Genomic DNA, 25,849 nt, shown 5'->3' on the forward strand with positions numbered 1-25,849 from the left:
AAAAAAAACAAGTGAAAGGACTGCTCAACTCAATGTTCACTGCTCACTAATATGGGAAGGCTAAGAGTTGACAATGCCTTCATGGTCTTACTCAGTTCCAAGAATCCCATCTACCAATTAATCACACAGCAAAAAGACTTTTTTTTTTTTTTTTTTTTTTAAAAAAAAGGAGGGCAGCCAGGTGCAGTGGCTCACACCTGTAATCCTAACACTTTGGGATGCCAAGGCAGGCGGATCACTTAAGGTCAGGAGTTCAAACCCAGCCTGGCCAACATGGTGAAACCCCATCTCTACTAAAAATATTAAAAAAAAAAATTAGCCGGGCGTGGTGGCAGATGCCTGTAATCCCAGCTACAGGGGAGGCTAAGGCAAGAGTATTGCTTAAACCCAGGAGGCGGAAGCTGCAGTGAGCTGAGATCGCATCACTGTACTCCAGCCCGGGCAACAGAGTGAGACTCCATCTCAAAGAAAGAGGGAGGGCACTTGTGGGAGGACATACATCTGCAAGTTGCAGCAAGCAGAATTTTCTCTCACACCCAATCCATTGAAATCCAATCATCCCCATCTTCAAATATATTCCCAATACTACTAATTCTCCTCACCACCATCCTCTCCCAGGACTAGCTTGACAGCCTTGTGACTTATCTCCCTACTTCCACTCTTGTGTTCCCATGATCTGTTCACTACCCAGCAGTCAAACATTTGTAGAAAATGTTTATCTCATCACTTCACTCAACACCCTTCAAAGGGTTCCTAACACAGTCAGATTTTACTTAAGTCCTTACCATGTCCTATAAGGCCCTATAATTGTACTGGCCCTTTGTGACCCTCTCTGCCCTCCTCTCCTACCACTCCAGCCCTGATGGCCTTCTTCATGTTCCTTAAATATTTATCACACTCAAACATGCCAAACACATTCCATCTCAGGGAATTTGCACTTGTTTTCTGCAGGGAATGCTCCTCCCCCAGAAACCTGAATGGCTCACTCCATCACTCGTTTTCACAGCACACTTAACACGTCATCTCGAAAAGGCCCTCTATTATCACCTAAAGTAACCCACCCTCTGTCACTCTAACCTCTTATTCTGATTCCGTATGATTTCTCTTCAAAGCACTTACCACTATTTTTTTTCTTAGTGTGTGTCCACCATAGTAGAAAGTAAACTCCATGAGGTAAGAACTCTTGTTCTATTCACTGCTGCATCCTCAAAACCCAGAACAATGTCTGGTACAAGGTATACAATGTGTTCAATGACTGAATTCACTGGCTGACTTGGCAAAAACACATTCTTCAGTGACACAGGTACTCATCTAGTATTTTTTTAAATTATAATAAACAAAGATTTAGCAATCTGGACAGAAAACAAGTTAGTATTTTACAAGATTACCTATTCATCAAAAGGACCACAAATTTATAGCACAAAATTTGCCATTTTATGGATCTTAAATCCCTTCAAATATCATAGTTATGAGGTTAACATTCACACCAGACTAACCAAGCCTCTGACTTCATCCTACCTATTACTCTTACATCTTAACTAGCATGTCCAATGACAGTATGCTTCAAATGACAGTAACATCTATCTAATTTCCTAAGACAAAAAACCCTCCATCTTCCTCCTACCCCAGGATGTGTTACTAGGTCCTGAATTCTACTTATTTTTTTTTTTTCCCAGACGGAGTCTTGCTCTGTCGCCCAGGATGGACTGCAGTGGCATGATCTCGGCTCACTGCAAGCTCCGCCTCCCGGGTTCACGCCATTCTCCTGCCTCAGCCTCCTACAGGTGACCACTACCACGCCCGGCTTTTTTCTCTTTTGTATTTTTTTAGTAAAGACAGGGTTTCACTGTTTTAGCCAGGATGGTCTTGATCTCCTGACCTCGTGATCCGCCCGCCTCGGCCTCCCAAAGTGCTGGGATTACAGGTGTGAGCCACCATGCCTGGCCCTGAATTCTACTTCTAAAAGGCTCAGATCTATCCTCTCTGCTCCACTTCCACTGCATTAGTTCAGGCCCTTATTCACTTTCCACTTGGACTTCTTACCTGGAATTTCCATCCTTACATTCAGCTCTCCCCTTGTTTTGCAGTGGCCCAATCTCAGCTCACTGCAACCTCCAGCTCCTAGGTTCAAACAATTCTCAACAACTTTCAATGATTCCATGTAGTTTTCAAAAAAAATTTTTTTTTTTTTTTTGAGACGGAGTCTCGCTCTGTCGCCCAGGCTAGAGTGCAGTGGCCGGATCTCAGCTCACTGCAAGCTCCGCCTCCCGGGTTTACGCCATTCTCCTGCCTCAGCCTCCCGAGTAACTGGGACTACAGGCGCCCGCCACCTCGCCCGGCTAGTTTTTTGTATTTTTTTTTTAGTAGAGACGGGGTTTCACCGTGTTAGCCAGGATGGTCTCGATCTCCTGACCTCGTGATCTGCCCGTCTCGGCCTCCCAAAGTGCTGGGATTACAGGCTTGAGCCACCGCGCCTGGCCTCAAGAAAATTTTTTCTTTTTTTTTTTTGAGACAGAGTTTTGCTCTTATCACCCAGGCTGGAGTGCAATAAGCATGATCTCAGCTCACTGTAACCTCCACCTTCCGTGTTAAAGTGATTCTTCTGCCTCAGCCTCCCTAACAAGCTGGGATGACAGGCGGATGCCACCATGCCCTGCTAATTTTGTATTTTTAGTAGAGACCGGGTTTCACCATGTTGGCCAGGCTGGTCTAGAACTCAGGTGATCCACCTGCCTCAACCTCCCTAAGTGCTGGGAATACAGGTGTGAGCCACTGTGCCCGGCCAAGAAAATTTTCGACTCCCTGACTCAGCTTCATCTGCCACCACTGCCCTTCTATTCCTACCCAAACATATCATGCTTTAAGTTAATTCAGTTACACCAAATTACTTAGTTTCCAGATACTTCACCTTGTTTTGTTCATTTTCCAGTAAGTTATCCTCTATCTGAAAAACTATTTTCTTCCCTTCTTTGCCTAGCAAAAGCCTTCACACTCAGCTTAGATGTCTACTCTACCAGAAAACTTTCCAGAGATCTCTGATTTAGCTGTCCTCTTCTGTTCTCTCATAGCATTTCCTACAACTATTTTATGTCAGAATACTCATAAATCGATATCCTGAGAGTTTTGCTTTATTTATCTGCATCTTCTTCTATACTGTGGGCTCCCTGAAAGCAGGTCAGAAGCCTCACCCACCTTCATTCTATATTACCTGACACATGAAAGCAGGTTAGATGCCTCACCCACCTTTATTCTGTATTACCTGACACATGTAAGGGGTTGTGGTTAAATGAATGACTTATGAAAGAGGTGAGACAGAAGGAAGAAGGGGAAGGAAAAAATGATAGAGAGATGGAAAAGAAGGGAGAGGGGGAAGGAAGTGACAGAGTGGATAGGAAGAGAAAGAAAGGCAGAAGTGAGGGGAGAGAGAGAAAACATGTACACACACAGGGTATTAAAAAAGGGAATTTGTAATCAATCCATTATTTTCATGTGGCCTAAGCCAATCATTATTGAAGAAAGAAAAGTACATCTGAAAAATTCAATCTACATGGATTCTAAATATAATCATCTTTTTTTTTTTTTTTTTTTTTTTTTGAGATGGGGTCTCCCTGTCACCCAACCTGGAGTGCAGTGGTACCATCTCGACTCACTGCAACCTCCACCTCCTAGGTTCAAGCAATCCTCCTACCTCAGCTTCCTGAGTATCTGGGAATACAGGCATGTGCCACCACGCCCAGCTAATTTTTTATACTTTCAGTAGAGACGGGGTTTTCAACACTTTGGCCAGGCTGGTCTTGAATTCCCTACCTCAAGTAATCCACCCACCTCAGCCTCCCAAAGTGCTGGGATTATAAGCATGAGCCACCATGCCCGCCAAAGTATTATCATCTAAATCACTCATCCTCTAAAGATTCTGGTATGTCCAGCCCATCCAGTCCATTTTGATTGAAAATTTACTGCTATGTAATGAAAGACATTAACATGTACAATATAGATACAGGAAAAAAAGTTTGATTTAAAAATAGTAATAATTAGCCGGGCGTGGTGGCTCACGCCTGTAATCCCAGCACTTTGGGAGGCTGAGGTAGGCAGATCACCTGAGGTCAGGAGTTCGAGTGGTCCTGATCAACATGGAGAAACCTTTAGTCTCTACTAAAAATACAAAATTAACCGGGCATGATGGCGCCTGCCTATAATCCAGCTACTCAGGAGGCTGAGGCAGGAGAATTGCTTGAACCTGGGAGGCGGAGGTTGCAGTGAGCGGAGATCGCACCATTGCACTCCAGCCTGGGCAACAAGAGTGAAACTCCGTCTTAAAAAACAAAAAAGAATAAAACTCAACCTGACATAATAAAAATAAGTCTTACTTACTCTTCATAAGTAAAAATGTCTTATTTACTCTTCATAAATAAAAACAAGAATGACTTACAAACTTTAATAATCTACCACTTCCTTATAACATGGTACCGCTGATTTTTAATTTATTTATTTATTTTTTTTTTTGAGAGACGTTCACTTTTTTCGCCCAGGCTGGAGTTCAGTGGCACGACCTCAGCTCACTGCAACCTCCGCCTCCGGGGTTCAAGTAATTCTCCTGCCTCAGCCTTCCGAATAGCTGGGATTACAGGCATGTGCCACCATGCCCAGCTAATTTTGTATTTTTAGAAGAGACAGGGTTTGACCATGCTGGCCAGGCTGGTCTCAAACTCCTGACCTCAGATGATTCTCCCACCTCGGCCTCCCAAAGTGCTGTGATTACAGGCATGAGCCACTGCGCCCAGCTGGTACCACTGATTTTTAAGTCTATCAAGAGCATGAAAAATAAATTCAACATAACACCAACATCATGGTCTATGTTATAGCACAAATTCCTTATATATTACATATTCCTCAAAAACACACTGTGAAAAAAGTAATACAGTATATATTAGTCAGTAATGGGAATGTATTTACATAAATTCTTAAAGGTAGTACGTGGGAAAACCGCTAAAACATACAACACTTAAACTTTAAAACACCTAAAAAGTATTACTACACAATCTAACTTTCAATCACTTCAATGAACTGTCACTTAATACAATTTAAAGATTTGTTGTCATTAATACAAGAGACAACTCAAACTTAAAAGCTTGCTCCGAAGTACATATATGTTTGGTAAGATCCAATAAATGGCATAAAACCTTCTATAGCTCAATGATCATCGTAATACAGAAATTACACCAGGCACGGTGACTCTTGCCTGTAATCCCAGCACTTTGGGAGGTCGAGGCGGGAGAATCACTTGAGCCCAAAAGTTCGAGAACAGCCTGGGCAACATGGCAAAATCTCATCTCTACAAAAACTACAAAAATTAGCCAGGTGTGCCTGTAGTTCCAGCTACTCAGGAGGCTAAGGTGGGAGGATTGTTTGAGCCCGGGAGGTGGGAATTACAGATCGTGCCAGCCAGGGTGAAATAGTGAGATTATCAAAAAGAAAAAAAAAAGAAATTGGGAACACAGAAAAAGAAAGAAAATTTAGGCCTAATATACTCAACATTAAATAGATTCTGAATTGCAATTTTTGCTAAAGCAAAATACAAATTACAAGAAGCTTCTCATCTTTTATTACATAAGAAATAAAGTTGTAAGAAATAAGCTAAGTTTTTAATACTAATGATTACTAGCAGATTCTCTAAGAGAAGATTTGCTATACTTATAATAACAGGAAGTTCTTGTATAAAGTTAGAAATTTATTTTAGTAACTTTTTCCTTTTAGCAATAAAGTACCTTTCAAAAAAAAAGTAGAATGTAATGCTGAGCACTTAAAATTAGTATTTCTAAAATGATACCAAAAAATTTGCATTTGGCTAGTACTACCAAGAAACTTTTAAGGCTAAAGTTTCCAACATACTTTCTTTTTTTTAAACAGACTAGTTTTTAAAAAAAGGAAACGAAAGGAAGAAAAAAAAAACATTTTAATCTCGAAGACTTTCAACTTAACTACATTTCTTTTAACCAAACATTTATAGAGCACCTAAGAAGTGGCAGGCACTACAACACTGGGAACTGTGACAGATTACATTTACTCCAAACTAAACCTTTTATTTATTCGGCTTCTGAACTTATTATTATTCAAACCAAAACTTTTCTTAAGAAATTCTCACCCAACATCAAGGTACATATATGAGTTACCTAATAAATGCACTTTTCACTGTTTTACACAGGTCACAAGAGTTACAGCTAGGATTTGTGACTAACAAAAGGGATTCATTCCTGAAACATGTCTATGCTGTTTTCTTTTACATGAAAATGAGATAGGAATAAACTGTTTCAGGTAGTTTACAGCATCCCAAACTCAGAGAAAACCTTAAAAAAATTAGACTAAACTTAATTACTCTGTATAGTAGACCAAAATTTAAGTAGCCACAGCTTTTACCTTCTGCAACCACAGGTATTACAAATTTTAAATTTGGATGCAGTACTGTCAAAGTCGTCTTGATTCTGAGGACAAGTGAAATTTTTTTTAAATAGTTCAAAGCAATTGTCAAAAGTAGACAACGCTGATATTCTAACATGCTATCTGTTGCATTTCTACACTTGTGAACATTCTACCCTTTTCAAGCACTTCTGAATTTGTAATGGATGAAAAAATACAAGCTAGTGTCTAAGTTCCACCAGTTGAATCTAGACTTTTCAAAAACCTAAGGTTTTATTCTAGCACGTGTTTAAAAAAAAAAAATAGCATTCATATACATATTCTCTCAAGAGACAAAAAAAACTGTATTTTTATGGTTATCATTTCTTCCAACAATTAAGCAAATTTTTTGACCCTATTCTCCACTCAGTTAATATGTTTACGTCTAAGAGGAACCTGGCCATCAGTTTTCCACCCATCATAATGCAACAGAGCCTCTGACTTATTTGCAGACCAACCAGATCAATAAAGAAAAATAAACCACATAACCCCAAGTGCCTGGAAATACAAGAAACAATTGGTATCTCTGAATTGTGTAAAGATCACCAAAATTATCTTTTTAAATCTTTCCATTAAATTATGTTTGTGAAGAGTCAAAGAGTTTTCTGCTAAAATTTTATAGTACTGTTCACACAACAAATAAGATTTTCTTTCGTCAGTGTAACTGATAGAACCACAATACAGTTCAGTTTCCAGGATCAGATTACCTGACCTGCTTTTTATTTCACCTTTTAAAACACTTTAATTCATGCCATTATTCCTCTCATTCCCTACGAAAAGAGGGGTTCAATATGGGAGAATCATCTTCAGTTGAGATACCCTGTAACTGCCTCCAACTCCACAGCAAAGCCCGCCAGCTGACCCCGGTCTCTCTGGGGAAGGGCTCGGTCACCAAGCCACCAAACACACCTTCCTCTGCAAAACTCGGAAGCCCCACACGACGACCTCGTCCAAACCCCCTACTTCCTGAATTCGATAACCCCAGAGATTCGTATTCTGCAGGCAATCTTACCTTCATGATGACTCTGGGACCGAGATATTCTCTAAAACACCAGGTTCACCTGCACCTGGAGGGGAAACAAAAGACACCCAGTCAACACCACAGGCACCCCTCTGCACTGGCGGAGGCGGAGGGAAGGAACCGAGCGACGCCCGAACCCCGAAGAAAGAGCCGCACCAGGCGCCAGCCCCCGAACATCACACGCCGACTCGGGGCTCCCTCTGGCCCCGCCATCCCCGCAAACCCAGCCACCTACACAGCTCGGCAGCTTCCCGTCCCCATTGTCGAGACCCGACGGAGTTTCCCGTCTACGACAATGACGCCATTTCTGTCAGAGAACAAACTCACAACAAGCCCGGCGTCCGGCGTGGGGCCGGCCGCTCTCCACGCGGGCCTCAGCGCCCGGCCGAGCGAGTCCGCGCCCCCATGCGCCGCGTCCGAGGTGGAGGCCGGCCGGGGGCCACCGAGGGCCCAGGAGGGCCTGTGGGCCGCGGGCTGAACCGGCCCGCCGCAGAGTCCCCTGCCCACGTCCCGTTCCGGGCGCAGACCCGACAAGTGGGAGCGGGATCAACATCTGGCCCCGCCGGGGGGACAACGTGAGGGCCGAGGGCCCCGGAGGCGGAACGGCCCCCACCCTGCCCGGGCCCCCGACCGCGGCCGCTAAACCGCTGAGTGTGCGGCCGCCCAGCCAGGGGGCGGCTCGGACACAGCGGCTGCGGGGGGTGGGGGCTCCCGGAAGGCCGAGGCCCCGAATTCGGGCGCCGCAGGGACCACCACCGCGATCTTCCTCTGCTCCTCGGTCGGGCCCAGCGACTCCCAAAAGAACCCCCTTAGGAGACCACGAAAGCCCCAGAAAATGGCCCTACCTTCCTTGGAGGCGAGATCTGACCCTGGCACGTCCAGAGTTCCCTCTCTCCTCCTCCCCCCCAAAACCAGTAGGCCTGGGGGAGAGATGGGGAAGAAGGGCGGCGGGTCCAGCGGCTGCTGAGGCAGAGGCTCCGGCTCCTCCTCCTCCCGCGGCGGCGACTGGTACCTTTGTTTGGCGGCCGCTCGGGCTCCCTGGTTGGGGGGAGGGGGACGACGAAAAATCCCTCCCGGACTGGAGGTCCGGGCCCCCAAACGCGCTGCCCTCCAGAGGACGGCGGCGATGGACCCTCTGCAGCTCCCTCCGGGCAAAGGTCCAGGCGGTGGCCGTGGCGGCGGCAAGCTGAAGCTCAAGACTCTCCCTCCGCTCCGGCGACCGAGCTCCTCACTCCGGACTCGACTGACGGGCAAACATCGCTTCCCCCCACCCCGACTCTAGGTCCCCCCCCTTCCTTTCTCCCCTCCCCTAGATTTTTTCCCCCTCCCCTACCTCTTTCCCGGATGGCCTCTTAGACGACCTTGGATTGGTTAAAATTCTTCAGAACCCGCCTATACACTGTTCCTATTGGTCGCTGGATACAAACAACGACGCCATTTTCCCACCAGTTCTATGGAAACAGAGAGTTACGCCTCAAGGCTTCCTGGGAAATGAAGTCCAGCCTCTGGAGCCAACGCGCAAATCCTCGTCCGCGAGAACTGCAAGGCCCACGATGCCCTGCGCCAGCGTGGACCGGAGAGGGGAAGGGGGGAAAGGGGCGGGGCAACAAAGCAGTAGGGAGGCGGCAACGACGCCTGCGCAGTGTGACCGGGATGGCGCATTTTCTTGCACCGAGTAATGCGGTGTCGCTGGCGGCTGAGGAGGGCGGAGAGTTATGTGGTGAAGTAGTGGGAGGGATTCATGTAGGCATAGGGAAGAGCCTAAGTCCACATTATAAAATAGGAAGTTAATGCGGGGTACAGCTACTCCCGGACCGGCGGCGTGAAAGTCGTGATATCATCGTTGAACTGTGAGCAGCAGTGGCGGCGGCTTGGGGGGAACCCGGATGGGAAGGAGGGCGGGGGAGGCTGGGAGGCGGGGCAGAGAGGAAAGAAAGAAAGGAGAGTGAGGACCCGGATGCTGAACCGGATTGTGTATGAATTTTCCATCCCCTAGCTTTAAGCGGGGAGGAGGAGGAAGGGTTGGCCAAGTGCGGCGGAAGGGAGCATCTGAGCGAGGAGGAAGCAGAAACCTCACCGTTTCTCTCCCTCCGGACTCTGTGCTAGCACTGTAGACGTTTGCAGTTCTCTGCCCAGGCGCTGTGGAAAATCGGCCTCGAAGTGATAGAAATTCCCTTCTTACATCAGGCAGCTTCTTTCAGATCCATCGTCTTTCTCCCGGAGTATGAGTGGAAGGATTCAGTGTGCGCTTCACATTTGTATGTCTCTGTTTAGCCATTCTGAAACCAGGCCATTCCCTTTGAAAAGAGAAGTCGTTTGCATGGGATGTTCGCGTTTTAGACGCAAGGTTGTGTGCCCTGGTTTCATTGTCCAACGCGTTAGAAGGCGCTTTCTTTTTTTCATGGCTGCTGAGCGCCCACCACTGGGGTGGCCTCTGCCTTCGTAGACCTGCGCCTGGCGAGACGGACAGATGCTGAACAAAACAATGTGAAATTACCGCAGTGGCAGTGCCCCAGAGGAGAGTTCCGCGGTGACAGGAGAATGTGAGGGAATTTGGCTTATTTAGGAAGGGAAAGGAAGGGCTTCTGAGCAAGTGAGGATCGAGCTGAGAGCTGAAGGGCTAACAGGAGTTAACTAAGGAAAGAAAAGGAAAGGACTTTCCAGACAAAAAGACTAACTTGTCTGAAAGCCCTGTGGCGGAAGGGAGCTTTTCCAGTATGAAGAACTGAGCCTGGAGAGATGGGAAGAGGGGCAGTGTGGAACCTTATAGACTTTGTGAAGGAGTTTTTTTCTGTCCTGATAGCAATGGGATATCTTCCAAGGAATCTCAGTTAGAAGGGAGAGATGACTCCGATTGGAATGTCACCCTGGCTGAAGAGTAGAGGAAGCGAAAAAAAGAAGAGTTAAAGAGGCAAATGCAGGGAGCCCGACGAGGTGGCTATTGCCGTAGTAGTTCACATGGGGACAGGAATGGAGCGTTTGTGGTAATAATTATGGATTCACCCTTTGAACAAATTTCTGGCAGCTTTTTAGTTTTGAAAATGAGAAGTTTCAGACTCTCACTGAGGTATTCTGTAGTTTATTCACTCTAAAAGGAAACTAGTAGAGTTCATGTAACACACACTAATGCCTCCTTACATTTAAGTTTAGTACGTGATAGCTGAAATTTCCAGCTATGATAAATTGGGAAGTCCTTTGATTTAAAACAAAGGCGAGTGAGAGTATGTGCCGCAGTGTGTAGAATCCTTTAGGCTTAAGAAGACACAAGGCAAGTTGGTTGTTGTTACCTAGAAAAATTGAGGTTCTTATGTTTTCTTATGAGAATACTTGTATGTAAACATCCTCTGGGAAAGGAAATTGACTTGTTAAGTGAGTATTCTTAAACATCTCTAAGTGAGCAAAGGAAATAATTTTTTTTTAAAGCATGACTAGTGTTTTAAGTTGAAAAATAACATCAACCACAAAGCTCTCTACAAATTGAAACAAAGATTAGCTCTGATTTCTGTGCAACAGGGTACACCTGCTAGAGATCCTGACACAAAAGGGAATTCTGAAACTGTATCTCATTGATTTTTAAGTTCAGTCAAATGTGTTTTGGAGGCTGTGAGAAAATACACAAACGTGATTCTTGCTCCCAACCTGTAGTTGAGAAAAGATAGGTACTGACATATAAATAGAGAAGTATATGAGATGCTTTTTAAATTCTACCTTTAATGATGTTCGATAATAATCTTGTATCTAAGCCATTATTCTTCCTGTTTTGCATCTTCTTTTTTTCCAATCCCTGATAATAAGGTATAGATAATAGGTTACCTAATAAGGATTTACCTAATATTATACTTCAATCCCTGATAATAAGGTAACGGGTCAGAGATCAAATAGTATAGGTAATAGGTTACCTTAATAAGTATTTGCCTAATATTACCAATAGGAATATTGATTATTTCACTTATTTGATTCTTTATGAGCCTCTTTTTCCTTGTGACGTCTTTGGTATTAATTGCTAGTCAAGGTGGATGTAGAAATTTCCCATATGGGATGTTTCTCTTTGAAATGTTTCTCTTGTTAAAATGATTTCTTTTCGTGGAGTGCTGATTTTTTTGTAATTGTTTGATATAGATGAGAACAGACTACAAAAAAATATGCCTTTCAATCCTGAAGAGTAACCTGAACTATACACTAGTTTTGTGCTTTAATTTTCATTTCTAATCTGCCTTCAAAGAGTTAAGCTAGTGGAATTTATGTCTTAGCTTATAACACAAACATGAATATTTGCTTGGCATTGAAGGGTAAAGATATTCGATAGCTGGAGATCTTAATCTGAGGTGCATGTAAACAATTCAGGGACTACATGATCTCTGAGAAGTTATATGCTGTAAGAAGAAGTTACATGTTCTAAGTCTTTGCGGCAGTGCATACATTTGTGTTGGAGCGTATTAACACATACACAAGCTTTTTTTTTCTTTTTTTAGAAGATTCATAGCTTTCATCATATTCTCAAAAGGTTTATGTGATCCATGAGATGGTTTACAGTATGGGGAAGCATCAAAGCACTTGCATAGTTGATGGTTATGTGTGTGTGTTATTATTTCAGCCATCCATTATCATGTGCCTACCAACTGCCTAACAGTGCATACATATGTAGAAGTTTTATTCTTTTCTCTTGTTGCCATATTACAAGTCTCATTTCACAGCAGAAAAACATCTACGTTACAGAGACAATGTGGTTCAAACCATTTTACCCTTGTATTCATTGACTGCTACAAGACAGGAACATTAAATACCCGATAGTCACTAAATTGGGTAGTCTCAGCAGTTTTACACTCGTAAGTGTGCTGGAAAAGTGGAATGCTAGCACTAATAATTAGATTTTGGTTTGGGGGGTTTTTTGTTTATTTTTACTTGTATAAATGTATGGGGTACAAGTGTAGTTTTATCACATGCATAGATTGCATAGTAGTGAAGTCAGGACTTTTAGGGTGTCCATCACCCACATAATCACATTGTACCCATTAAGTAATCTTTTATCATCCACCTCCTTCCCACCTTCTCACCCTTTGGAATCTCCATTGTCTATCATTCCACGCTCCATGTCCATGTATACACATTATTTAGCTCCCATTTATAATTAAGATGTACTATTTGTCTTTCTATGTCTGACTTGTTACAGTTAAGGTAAGGGCTATCCATCCATTTTGCTGCAAATGACGTGATTTCATTTTGTTTTAATGGCTGAATAACAATTCATTGTGTATATACCACATTTTCTTTATTCAGTAATCTACTGATGAACACTTAGGTTGATTTTACTATTATGAATAGTCTGTAATAAACACACAAGTGCAAGATTTTGGAATTTTGTGGCACGTTGTTGGTATTTACTCAGGATCTTTGGATTTGCTTGGCTACATGTATATAAATCAGTGTGTTTATTAACTGAAATATGTGCAAAAGTCTTGTCTTTGGTGGATTAATTTATAGTATAAATCCACAAAAGTCAGATTCTGCTCCTAAGTATATTTTACATTTTAAATTTTAGTTGCCGGCAAGAAGTTATAGTACTAGAATCACCTTACGCCTGAGAGTGTCAATGATGCGATCATAGTATCAGGTGACTGGTCTATAAAAGATGACTTTTGTTACTTAACATTATGAAGTTACTAGGGCAGATTTAGAAATCGAGGAACACTGGTGAAACCCCGTCTCTACTAAAATAGAAAAATTAGCTGGGCGTGGTGGTGGGCACCTGTAGTCGCAGATACTCAGGAGGCTGAGTCAGGAGAACTGCTTGAACCCAGGAGGCAGAGGTTGCAATGAGCCGAGATCGTGCCACTGCACTCCAGCGTGGGCAACAGAGCGAGACCCCGTCTCAAAAAAAGAAAAAGAAAAACGAACACATCCTCACTGTTATAATAAATAACAGTAGCCCACACCCCCTTAGTTGTGGTGTGATGTGGTACCATGTAAGCAACCTATTTCCAGTTCCCCTAACATTCTCAAGCAGCTGTATCAGAATCATACAAGATGCGTATTTAAATTGAAGATTTCTAAGTCTCTGGCCCAGACTTAGAAAAAAAGGATCAGGCCGGGCATGGTGGCTCACGCCTGTAATCCCAACACTTTGGGAGGCTGAGGCAGGTGGATCATCTGAGGTCAGGAGTTTTGAGACCAGCCCGGCCAGCGTAGTGAAACCCCATCTCTACTAAAAATTCAAAAAATTTAGCTGAGCGTGGTGGCGGGAACCTGTAATCCCTGCTATTCGGGAGGCTGAGGCAGGAGAATCACTTGAGCCCAGGAGGGGGAGGTTGCAGTGAGCCGAGATCACGCCACTGCACTCCAGCCTGGGCAACAAGAGCGAAACTCCGTCTCAAAAAAAAAAAAGAAAAAGAAAAAAAGAACTTTGAACAATCAGAGTAACACAAAGTACCTGAACTCAACTTCATTTTCTTCATTCAAAAAAAGTGACCCTCACTTAAGCAAATATATTTTTGTGCTTTATCTTCTGGCATACTGAGATAACTTTCTAAAGTGGCTTCCAATTCCAAAAACCAATGATGTGCAGCTCATTGAACAGCCCTAACCACAAACTGCCATTAGATGCCATATTACATTTAGCCTTTTTGTTGTATCTGCCGTGAAGCCAGAAAAGTTGGTTAGAAGCGGGCTCAGGATTCTAAAGACTAAAGCATAGTCCCAAGAAGCAGAAGAAAGAGGATAAAAGTAATAAACTTCCCAAAATGTGCCAAAGATGCTAGAGGAGTTAGAAAAAGATTCCTAATACGAGGACAAGTAATAATAGAAACAGATACAAAGAAATAAAGCAGAGATTCAGCCGTACAGGGAGACCCTAGGAAGACCATGAGTGTTATTGTAGGAAATATTGAAATAAGGCAGATTTCAGTATAAAGGGGAAAATGTTTAATAAATATGATTGCATTTGAGTTAATGCATATCTTAAATCAGAAATCTCTGAAATTGATTGATTATAGGAGAATCCCTTTAAATTTTATTTTTATTTATTTATTTTTTTTTGAGACCTAGTCTCGCTCTGTCACCCAAGCTGGAGTGCACTGGCCAGATCTCAGCTCACTGCAAGCTCCGCCTCCCGGGTTCACGCCATTCTCCTGCCTCAGCCTCCCGAGTAGCTGGGACTACAGGCGCCCGCCACCTCGCCCAGCTAGTTTTCTGTATTTTTCAGTAGAGACGGGGTTTCACCGTGTTAGCCAGGATGGTCTCGATCTCCTGACCTTGTGATCCGCCCACCTCGGCCTCCCAAAGTGCTGGGATTACCGGCTTGAGCCACCGCGCCCGGCCTAAATTTTAAATACATAAAACATACTCATCTTAGTGCTCATTTAAAAAAGGATATGTTTACTAATTAGTGTAATCAGTTAAATACAGAGGTGTCTTTCCAGTTCTCTGGAGTTGTTTTGACATTTGCCGTCAACAAATTAAGCCTTTTATGGGTGATTAAAATAGGAAAGGCTTAATATAAGTTACGTGACTAAGAAAACTTAAAAACCAAGAGAACACTTTGACCAATATAATCACTTGAATGAAGAATTTTCTAATTGAGAGAGAATTTACATACCACCCATTTAAAGTGTACATTTCAGCAGTTTTTAATGTATTCACAGGGCTGTGCAACCAACACCACAATTTAATTTTATAACATTTTGATCCCTGCAAAAAGAAACCGTGTACTCATTAGCAATTAGTCCCTATTCCTAACCACGAATCTACTTTCTGTCTCTGTAGATTGGCTTATTCTGAACATTTCATATCAATGGAATCATACAATATGTAGTCACTTGAGATTGGCTTCTTTCACTTAACATGTTTTCAAGGCCTCATAGATGTAGAATCTTCTTTTTTTGTTTTTTGAGACTGGAGTCTCACTCTTTCGCCCAGGCTGGAGAGCAGTGGTGTGATCTCAGCTCACTGCAACCTCTGCCTGCTGGGTTCAAGCAATTCTGCCTCAGCCTCCCAAGTAGCTGAAACTATAGGCACTCACTACCATGCTTGGCTAATTTTTGTATTTTTAGTAGAGATGGTGTGAAGACTGGTCTTGAACTCCTGACCTCGTGATCTACCCACCTCAGCTAATTTTTTGTATTTTTAGTAGAGACAAGGTTTTGCCATGTTTCCCAGGCTGGCCTCGAACTCCTGGGCTTAAGCAATCCGCCTGCCTCACCCTTCCAAGTGCTGGGATTATAGGCGTGAGCCACCATGCGCGGCAACAGAAAATTCTTTTTAAACCAAACTGGGTGACTGTCTTTTCACAAACACCTTGAAATACAAATTCCTGCGGCTGGGCATGGTGGCCTGTAATCCCAGCACTTTGGGCGACCAAGACGGGCAGATCACGAGGTCAGGAGATCGAGACCATCCTGGCTAACACGGTGAAACCCCAGTCTCTAATAAAAAATACAAAAAAAACTAGCCGGGCGTGTTGGCGGGCGCCTGTAGTCCCAGGTACTCCAGAGGCTGAGGCAGGAGAATGGCGCAAACCCGGGAGGCGGAGCTTTCAGTGAGCTGAGATCCTGCCACTGCACTCCAGCCTGGGCGACAGAGCGAGACTCCGTCTCAAAAAAAAAAACAAAAAGGAATACAAATTCCTTTGCAGTTTTATACTCAAAGATGATTCGTTTCATGTGATCTTTATGTTTCTTTTTGACAGATTGGCTTTGAAGTTTAAATCCAATGGAGAAGACTCAAGAAACAGTCCAAAGAATTCTTCTAGAACCGTATAAATACTTACTTCAGTTACCAGGTAATACTTCACTTATAGTCCATAGAGGGTCATTTTCACACAGTAGTGGTCATTCAAATGTTGGCAAATAGAAAAGGTTAGACTTGCTAGCTGTTGAGATTTTGTAGATGCATCTGAGAAAAATGATAAATAGAACGTTCTAATTTTTCATTATTAAACGGTAATTTTTGCCAGGTGAAGTGATATACACCTGTTGTCCCACCTACTTGGGAGGCTGAGACAGGAGGATGGCTTGAGCCCAGGAGTTTAAGGCTGTAGTGCACAATGATCACACCTGTGAATAGCCACTGCACTCCAGCTTGGGCAACATAGTGAGACCCCGTCTCTTAAAAAGAAATATAATTTTTGAAGGCACCCTTTAAAACATATCCAATGATTTAACATACCTTAAAAAATAAAAATACTTAAAACATTTTGATATCTCATTGGAGGTTGTATTCTTTATGGATATTACGCATTCAAATTCCCCACTGTTTAGATGTTAGGGGAAGTTATGCAGATTTGTTTAACAATAGAACACTTTATTTACCATCCATGTTCAAGTTTACCATCTATATCTTTGTTTTCCAGTATCTCACACATGCACTGCATTTCGTATACTACTAGTTCCTTTGACAGCCAAATAATAATGTATCTAAAATCACAGTATTTGGAAGCATAGCCCACTTTATTCCTGTATAAAGGCGTGCCACCTGCACATGGCTTCCTATCTCACGTGTACATGTGTGTTTTTGTTTTATTTTGCTTCTTTAAAAACTTGTCTGGAGGCTGGGCGTGGTGGCTCACACCTGTAAACCCAGCACTTTGTGAGGCCGAGGCCGGCGGATCATGAGGTCAAGAGATTGAGACCAGCCTGGACAACATGATAAAACCCTGTCTCTACTAAAAATACAAAAATTAGCTGGGCATGGTGGCGCATACCTGTAGTCCCAGCTACTCAGGAGGCTGAGTCAGGATAATAGCTTGAACCTGGGAGGCAGAGGTTTCTGTGAGCCGAGATTGTACCACTGCACTCCAGCCTGGCAACAGAATGAGACTCCAACTCAAAAAAAAACCTTGTCTGTAAATGATGATAAGCAAAAACTCATGAATATAATAAACAGGGGTTCTTGTAATAAAAAATCATTTATAAATCAATTACTTAAAGCTTAGACTATTCTTTCTCATAGAAATAATACAGGCCAGGTGTGGTGGCCCACACCTGTATTCCCAGCACTTTGGGAGACCAAGGCAGGATTGCTTGAGGCCAAAAGTTTGAGACCACCTTGGGCAACATAACAAGTCCCCCTCTCTGTTTTAAACATTTTTTTAAAAAGAAGAAAGTGTAAAAGTTGGTAAATTGGCCGGGCGCGGTGGCTCAAGCCTGTAATCCCAGCACTTTGGGAGGCCGAGACAGGCGGATCACGAGGTCAGGAGATTGAGACTATCCTGGCTAACACAGTGAAACCCCGTCTCTACTAAAAAATACAAAAAAAAACTAGCCGGGCGTGGTGGCAGGCGCCTGTAGTCCCAGCTACTCGGGAGGCTGAGGCAGGAGAATGGCGTAAACCCAGGAGGCGGAGCTTGCAGTGAGCTGAGATCCGGCCACTGCACTCCAGCCTGGGCGACAGAGCGAGACTCCGTCTCAAAAAAAAAAAAGTTGGTAAATTATTTGACAAGCATAAAAACCTATTTAGCCCATACTGTGACTAAACTCTAATGATGCTCTCAGTTCAGTCTCAATAGACACTTTTTAATGTCTGTGCTAAAGTATACACCTTTCTTTACAAGCACACCTCTATGGTAATGTGTGCATTTCTGTTCTTCATGAGCCTGGGAAGGATAAAAGCCAAAAGAATGCTAACTCCTGTGCTACACCTTGGAAAGCCATAATTAGTGTCATTTTTATTTTGGCAGACCCTAATAGAGACTCACCTGCTAATGTCAATGCATCAGAAGAATGAGGGAATGATAGAAATGGAGAATTCAAAGGGAAGGTTGCCCGCTGTTTTAAGAAAAAGCCAAGAGACTGCTCTTGAGTGACATGTATCCAGCAGTTAGTAACTTATTTCAGTATCTCCCAGTGAGAAACATGGCGCAATTACACTTTCACTCTGCCCAGCTCTTTTTTTTTTTTTTTTTTTTTTTTGAGACGGAGTCTCTCTCTGTCGCCCGGGCTGGAGTGCAGTGGCCAGATCTCAGCTCACTGCAAGCTCCGCCTCCCGGGTTTACGCCATTCTCCTGCCTCAGCCTCCCAAGTAGCTGGGACTACAGGCGCCCGCCACCTCAGCCCAGGTAGTTTTTTATATTTTTTAGTAGAGACGAAGTTTCACCACGTTAGCCAGGATGGTCTCGATCTCTTGACCTCGTGATCCGCCCGTCTCGGCCTCCCAAAGTGCTGGGATTACAGGCTTGAGCCACCGCGCCCGGCCCACTCTGCCCAGCTCTTATTGCCAGATGTCCTTTAGAACACTTTCAGAAACACTCGCCGAACTGGGCTGGCATTCATAGCAAGCCAGTTATCAGTGCTGACAAAAGTCTAACAAGCATCTCTCAAATGTCTCTTACTCTACTACTTACAAAGCAAGGACTGCCTACAGTTACATTTTACCATAATGCTTACTTACGCAGTGACCACCTTCTATGACTTCTTTTTTTTTAATTCTCATTACCTGGAAATAATGCTTTAAGCCATTAGATAACATACTTTAAATTATTATTAGGTACCTCACCTTCTTATTCAAATACGTTCTTGATCCATGATGGAATATAACCTCAAACAATACTTCTAAAGAAATGTGACATTGCACTATATGCACTATGCACATAACACACTTTTTTTTTTTTTTTTTTTTTTTTTTTTTTTTTTTTTGAGACGGAGTCTTGCTCTGTCGCCCAGGCTAGAGTGCAGTGGCCGGATCTCAGCTCACTGCAAGCTCCGCCTCCTGGGTTCACGCCATTCTCCGGCCTCAGCCTCCCGAGTAGCTGGGAATACAGGCGCCCGCCACCTCGCCCGGCTAGTTTTTTGTATTTTTTAGTAGAGACGGGGTTTCACCGTGTTAGCCAGGATGGTCTCGATCTCCTGACCTCGTGATCCACCCGTCTCGGCCTCCCAAAGTGCTGGGATTACAGGCTTGAGCCACTGCGCCCGGCTAACACACTTATTTTTTTTATAGAGAGCTTCAGAGTTATTAAAGTAACTTAGAGGTGTGCCAGGTCATTTACACTGTTGTAGTATTACTCTTGCTAGTAAATAATAATCATGATATCAGAATTTTCTGAAGTCAACCTGACCAACATGGTAAAACCCTGTCTGTTCTAAAAGTATAAATATTAGCCAAGTATGGTAGCACATGCCTGTAGTCCCAGCTGAGACATGGGAATCACGTTAGCCTAGGAGCCAGAGCGTGTAGTGAGCGGAGACCACGCCACTGCCTGGGCAACAGAGTGAGACCCTGTCTCAAAAAAAAAAAAAAAAAGAAAAAGGATTTTCTGAAAGTAGTAAAGAAAATGATTTTTATTTTTTAATTTCTCATACTTGCTATCATCTTATGTTTATGTTTATTTGCCTTAGTGTGGGGCCCTAGATGAGGTAAAGGGTGGGATTAGGGAGAGATAAAGCTGGCAGTAGAGGAAGAAGGGCTTCACAAAGAGAGACAGTAATGTTTAGATCTTAAAGAGGAAGCAGTAATCTTTAATTTTGAGAGATCTCTGTGATTAGCCTCAGTGTTAGAAATTATTTCAGAACTTAGCCAGGCACAGTGGCTCACGCCTCTACTCCCAGCACTTTGGGAGACCAAAGTGGGCAGATGGCTTAAGCCTAGGAGTTCGAGACCAGCCTGGACAACATGGCAAAACCCTGTCTCTACTAAAAATACAAAAAATTAGCCAGGCATGTGACACGCCCTTGTACTCCCAGCTTACCTGGGGGACTGAAGTGGGATGATCACTGGAGCCTGGGAGGTCGAGGCTGCAGTAAGCCAAGATCACGCCACTGCACCCCAGCCTGGGTAATACAGGGAGACCCCGACTCAAAAAAAAAAAAAGCCAGGGGAAACTTAAAAGTATCAGGCTAGGCCGGGCGTGGTGGCTCAAGCCTGTAATCCCAGCACTTTGGGAGGCTGAGACGGGCAGATCATGCGGTCAGGAGATGGAGACCATCCTGGCTAACACGGTGAAACCCCGTCTCTACTAAAAAATACAAAAAACTAGCCAGGCGAGGTGGCGGGCGCCTGTAGTCCCAGCTACTCGGGAGGCTGAGGCAGGAGAATGGCGTGAACCCGGGAGGCAGAGCGTGCAGTGAGCTGAGATCCGGCCTCTGCACTCCAGCCTGGGCGACAGAGCGAGACTCCGTCTCAAAAAAAATATATATATATATCAGGCTAAACATTAGCATGTCATCAGAGGGGAAAAAAATATTAAAACTGTAGTACCTCAAAACTAAGCCAATATTGTACTGTTTTTTATATAACATTCAAAAATAAAATGAAATTCCACATTGAGACTCTGTTGTTCATCTTCAAAAAAATGTGATTACGTGATATAAGCCAGGTGCAGTGGTTCACACTTATTATCCCAGCACTTTGGAGGCCAAGTGAGACAGATTGCTTTTGAGCCCAGGGGCTTGAGACCAGCCTGGGCAACAGGGTGAAACCCTGCCTCTACAGAAAATAAATAAAAATAAAATTAGTCAGGCATGATGGCTTGTTCTTGTAGATCCAGCTACTCGCGGGGCTCCAGCCTAGGAGGTCAAGGCTGCAGTGAGCCGTGATTGTGCCACCGCACTCCAGCCTGGGTGACAGAGCGAGACCTTATCTCAAAAATAATAATAATAGGCTGGGCACAGTGGCTCACACCTGTAATCTCAGCACTACGAGAGGCCGAGGCAGGTGGACGACTTCAGGTCAGGAGTTCGAGACCAGCCTGGCCAACATGGTGAAACCCCATTTCTATTAAAAATACAAAAAAATTGGCCGGTCGCAGTAGCTCGTGCCTGTAATCCCTACACTTTGGGAGGCCAAGGTGGGTGGATCACCTGAGGTCAGGAATTCAAGCCCAGCCTGGCCAACATGATGAAACCCTGTCTCTACTAAAAATATAAAAAATTAGCTGGACTTGGTGGCACACGCCTGTAATGCCAGCTACTTGGGAGACTGAGGCAGGAGAATCGCTTGAACCTGGGAGGTGGAAGTTGCAGTGAGCCAAGATCACGACACTGCTCCCCAGCCTGGGCAACAAGAGCAAAACTCCGTCTCAAAAAAATACAAAAAATTAGTTAGGTGTAGTGGCGCACACCTATAATCCCAGCTACTTGGGAGGTTGAGACAGGAGAATCCCTTGAACCCGGGAGGCAAAGGTTGCGGTGAGCCAAGATCATGCCATTGCTTTCCAGCCTGGGTGACAGATCAAGACTTGTCTCAAAAAGAAAAAAAAAACTGTAATCCCAGCATTTTGGGAGGCTAAGGCGGGTGAATTACCTGAGGTCAGGAGTTCGACACCAACCTGGCCAACATAGTGAAACCCTGTCTCTACTAAAAATACAAAAATTAGCTGAGCGTGGGGGCGGGCACCTGTAATCCCAGCTACTTGGGAGGCTGAGGCAGGAGAATCGCCTGAACCCAGGAGGTGGAGGTTTCAGTGAACTGAGATCGCACTCTAGCCTGGGTGACAAGCGAAATTCCATCTCCAAAAAAAAAAGAAAACAGTGTTTTAGTTTTAACTTTTTATGTAACCATTTTCCTGAAACCTAATCTAAAATTAGGATGTTATTACCATGCATTCATTTAACAGAAAATCTATAGAACATTTTTACTAAGTGAACTGGCCATGGTTTTTATCTATCATTCCTTTATATATGGCTACAATGACTTCTAGTGGTAACTTCTATCCAAAGACTTGTCTTTTTTTTTTTTTTTTTTTTTTTTTTTTTTTTTTTTTTTGAGACGGAGTCTCGCTCTCTCGCCCAGGCTGGAGTGCAGTGGCTGGATCTCAGCTCACTGCAAGCTCCGCCTCCCGGGTTTACGCCATTCTCCTGTCTCAGCCTCCCGAGTAGCTGGGACTACAGGCTCCCACCACCTCACCCGGCTAGTTTTTTGTATTTTTAGTAGAGACGGGGTTTCACCGTGTTAGCCAGGATGGTCTCGATCTCCTGACCTCGTGATCCGCCCGTCTCGGCCTCCCAAAGTGCTGGGATTACAGGCTTGAGCCACCGCGCCCGGCCCAAAGACTTGTCTTAAATTAGCCAGGCATGGTGGCACATGCCTGTAATCCCAGCTACTCGGGAGGCTGAGGCAGGAGAATAGCTTGATCTCGGGAGGCGGAGGTTGCAGTCAGCCGAGATCACGCCACTGCAATCCAGCCTGGACAACAGAATGAGACTCCATCTCAAAAAAAACAAAAGACCTATCTTGAGTTTCTGTGTAAAAAAAAGATGATACTGCTGGGCGAGGAGACTCACGTCTGTAATTTCAGCAATTTGGGAGGCTGTGGCGGCCGGATCACTTGAGCCCAGGAGTTTGAGACCAGTCTGGGCAACATGGGAAAACACTGTCTCTACAAAAAACAAAAATTAACTGGGCATGGTGGCTTGCATCTATAGTGCCAGCTACTCAGGATGCTGAGCTGGAAGGATCACTTGAGCCCAGGAGGTGGAGGCTGCAGTGAGCTGTGAACATACCACTGCACTCCAGCCTGGGTGACAGAGTGAGACTCTGTCTCAAAAAAAAAAAAAAGGAAGAAAGAAAAAAAGAAGATACTGAAAAATGAAGGCCCCTAGTCAAAATAATGAGATTAGCTTTTGACTAAACTCAGGATTTTAAAAGGGAATACTTCAATGCGTGATAATCTCATTTTTGAAAGGAAAGAAGCAGAGCTTCCACATCTCTAAAGCCTTAACTTAAAGGAGAAATAGATATTTCAAGAGGTAATTTTATGAAGTAATTAAATAGTAAAATATATTTTATTAACAATGCCTATGGTTATGTAAAATAGGCAGTGCCAATTAGCTGACACTAAACTAGCTTCTTGGCCTGGTGCAGTGGCTCACACCTGTAATCCAAACACTTTGGGAGGCTGAGGCGGGTGGATCGCTTGGGCTCAGGAGTTCAAGACCAGCCTGGGCAATGTATCAAAACCCCCTTTCTACAAAACATAACAAAAATTAGCTAGGCATGGTGGTGTGTGCCTGTAGTCCCAGACACTCAGGAGGCGGAGGCATGAAAATCATGTGAACCCAGGAGGTGGAGTTTGCAGTGAGCCATGATCATGCCACTGCACTCCAGCCTGGGCAACAGAGCAAGACTGTGTCTCAAATAATTAATAAACAAGCTTCCTTTTCAAGAAAAGGAATAAATTAAGTCATAAGTCCTAAAAGCCCATCCTACTTTAAAATTGTTTATTCAAGTTCAGATGAAAAGAGTGGACTAGTAGGCCACTGAAGTGCTTTAGAGTCTCCCGTGCCTGCACTAATTTTAGAAGGTTGTGCATTTTATGATTCGGATTTCAGAGCGATTGAGAATGAGGTGTTGAACAGTACCAGGCAAGCTCTGCAGTAGGTAATGGATTGATGACACTGGATTTAGCAAGTCTGAACAGTTTAAAGGAAGTTTCTGAATGTGTTTTTTGTAGTTAAAATACTCAAAACACTCATTGTCACATTTTATTTTTAAATTGCAGGTAAACAAGTGAGAACCAAACTTTCACAGGCATTTAATCATTGGCTGAAAGTTCCAGAGGACAAGCTACAGGTATTAGGCAACTCTAATCTTATTAATCCCCAAGAAATTAATAGCTGTCACATAAAAATATTCCTAGTTCTTGATTGAATTTAGTCCTCATGCAAGATATTATTTTATATTGAGGTTGCTAAATATTTATTGTGAAAATTAACACCTGAGACTTTCATAATCTGTTAATTAAACTGAGTATATAAGTTTTGAATAGTTCAAATAAGTGACATTTTCAATTCTTTTTTATTAGATTATTATTGAAGTGACAGAAATGTTGCATAATGCCAGTTTACTCATTGATGATATCGAAGACAACTCAAAACTCCGACGTGGCTTTCCAGTGGCCCACAGCATCTATGGAATCCCATCTGTCATCAATTCTGCAAATTACGTATATTTCCTTGGCTTGGAGAAAGTCTTAACCCTTGATCACCCAGATGCAGTGAAGCTTTTTACCCGCCAGCTTTTGGAACTCCATCAGGGACAAGGCCTAGATATTTACTGGAGGGATAATTACACTTGTCCCACTGAAGAAGAATATAAAGCTATGGTGCTGCAGAAAACAGGTGGACTGTTTGGATTAGCAGTAGGTCTCATGCAGTTGTTCTCTGATTACAAGGAAGATTTAAAACCACTACTTAATACACTTGGGCTCTTTTTCCAAATTAGGGATGATTATGCTAATCTGCACTCCAAAGAATATAGTGAAAACAAAAGTTTTTGTGAAGATCTAACAGAGGGAAAGTTCTCATTTCCTACTATTCATGCTATTTGGTCGAGGCCTGAAAGTACCCAGGTGCAGAATATCTTGCGCCAGAGAACAGAAAACATAGATATTAAAAAATACTGTGTACATTATCTTGAGGATGTAGGTTCTTTTGAATATACTCGTAATACTCTTAGAGAGCTTGAATCTAAAGCCTATAAACAGATTGATGCACGTGGTGGGAACCCTGAGCTAGTAGCCCTAATAAAGCACTTAAGTAAGATGTTCAAAGAAGAAAATGAATAATGTTAAGCCATTCTTGACTGGGCCTCATAGCTTATTTTAGTCAATTTTTTTTGTCTTTTAGCCTTAACCACCTTCTAAAAAATTTGTTATTCTCCAGAAACAGAATAAATAGGTGAGTAGGGGTGATGCAAGTGAATTCGTTTTCATTTAAAAGCCCCTCTGTACAGATAATCAAAATTCAAAGTTGAAAGAATCAAAAGAAGCCACAGTTATGTAGGTCTGATTTGAATGTCATAATTGCAGTGACAGGACATTACCACCAGCTCTACCCTACTATCATTAATGTTGTGTTTATTCCGTCAATAAAAAAGACTCGCTTCCAGGAATTTTTATCCGTACGCTTTCTAACTGTACTATCTGGGCAGTTCCAAGCCAGATTGTTTTAGCTAGCTGGCCCAAAGACCACAAATCTCTTTTCTTCCTAAATGCTGCTGCAAAGAATATCTCACTGTCACCTCTGGAAACCCCCCACTGAAGTCTTCTTTGAAAAGGCTGATACGATAAACAGTAAGCACTCTAGCACTCTGGTCCTTTTTCTTAACGTTTTCCTTTTTTCCTTCCTCTCCACCCCACAAGTTTTGCTTTTTTTTTTTTTTTTTTTTTTTTGAGACTGAGTCTTGCGCTGCCACCCAGGCTGGAGTGCAGTGGCCAGATCTCAGCTCACTGCAAGCTCCGCCTCCCGGGTTTATGCCATTCTCCTGCCTCAGCCTCCCGAGTAGCTGGGACTGCAGGCGCCCGCCTCGTCGCCCGGCTAGTTTTTTGTATTTTTTTTAAGTAGAGACAGGGTTTCACCGTATTAGCCAGGATGGTCTCGATCTCCTGACCTTGTGATCCGCCCGTCTCGGCCTCCCAAAGTGCTGGGATTACAGGCTTGAGCCACCGCG

At 43.5% G+C, this 25,849-nt stretch overlaps 2 protein-coding genes across 6 annotated transcripts in view; one reads left to right on the plus strand and one right to left on the minus strand.

The window, feature by feature from the left end:
* Positions 1-8,788, minus strand: part of ARID4B (AT-rich interaction domain 4B) — a 162,102-nt gene extending 153,314 nt beyond the window's left edge. For all 5 annotated transcript variants that reach the window (XR_004058871.1, XM_010384652.2, XM_010384651.2 and 2 more), the window contains exons 1-2: positions 8,320-8,788; positions 7,466-7,520 (exon numbers count right to left, since the gene is read on the minus strand). Coding sequence is in view for 3 of the 5 variants with exons in the window: in XM_010384652.2 (XP_010382954.1) it covers positions 7,466-7,471 (6 nt within the window). In the remaining 2 variants the exon portion in view is untranslated. The remainder of the gene's footprint in view (positions 1-7,465; positions 7,521-8,319) is intronic.
* A 299-nt stretch (positions 8,789-9,087) lies between these two features.
* GGPS1 (geranylgeranyl diphosphate synthase 1) lies at positions 9,088-25,291 on the plus strand. The gene is made up of 4 exons (XM_010384653.2): positions 9,088-9,324; positions 16,155-16,247; positions 23,901-23,971; positions 24,204-25,291. Exons 2-4 carry the CDS (start codon positions 16,178-16,180, stop codon positions 24,963-24,965), a joined length of 903 nt encoding a protein of 300 aa, XP_010382955.1. The 5' UTR covers positions 9,088-9,324; positions 16,155-16,177; the 3' UTR covers positions 24,966-25,291.
* The last annotated feature ends 558 nt before the right edge of the window (positions 25,292-25,849 follow it).

Source organism: Rhinopithecus roxellana, chromosome 8 (genome assembly GCF_007565055.1).
Source record: "Rhinopithecus roxellana isolate Shanxi Qingling chromosome 8, ASM756505v1, whole genome shotgun sequence".
NCBI classification, from domain to species: domain Eukaryota; kingdom Metazoa; phylum Chordata; class Mammalia; order Primates; family Cercopithecidae; genus Rhinopithecus; species Rhinopithecus roxellana.

Excerpts from the sequence above, each read along its gene's own strand:
- GGPS1 (XM_010384653.2), top strand. The coding sequence starts at position 16,178 with ATGGAGAAGACTCAAGAAACAGTCCAAAGAATTCTTCTAGAACCGTAT. Across the intron at positions 16,248-23,900 it reads ATACTTACTTCAGTTACCAG|GTAAACAAGTGAGAACCAAA; the intron begins GTAATACTTCAC and ends TTTAAATTGCAG. Across the intron at positions 23,972-24,203 it reads TTCCAGAGGACAAGCTACAG|ATTATTATTGAAGTGACAGA; the intron begins GTATTAGGCAAC and ends CTTTTTTATTAG.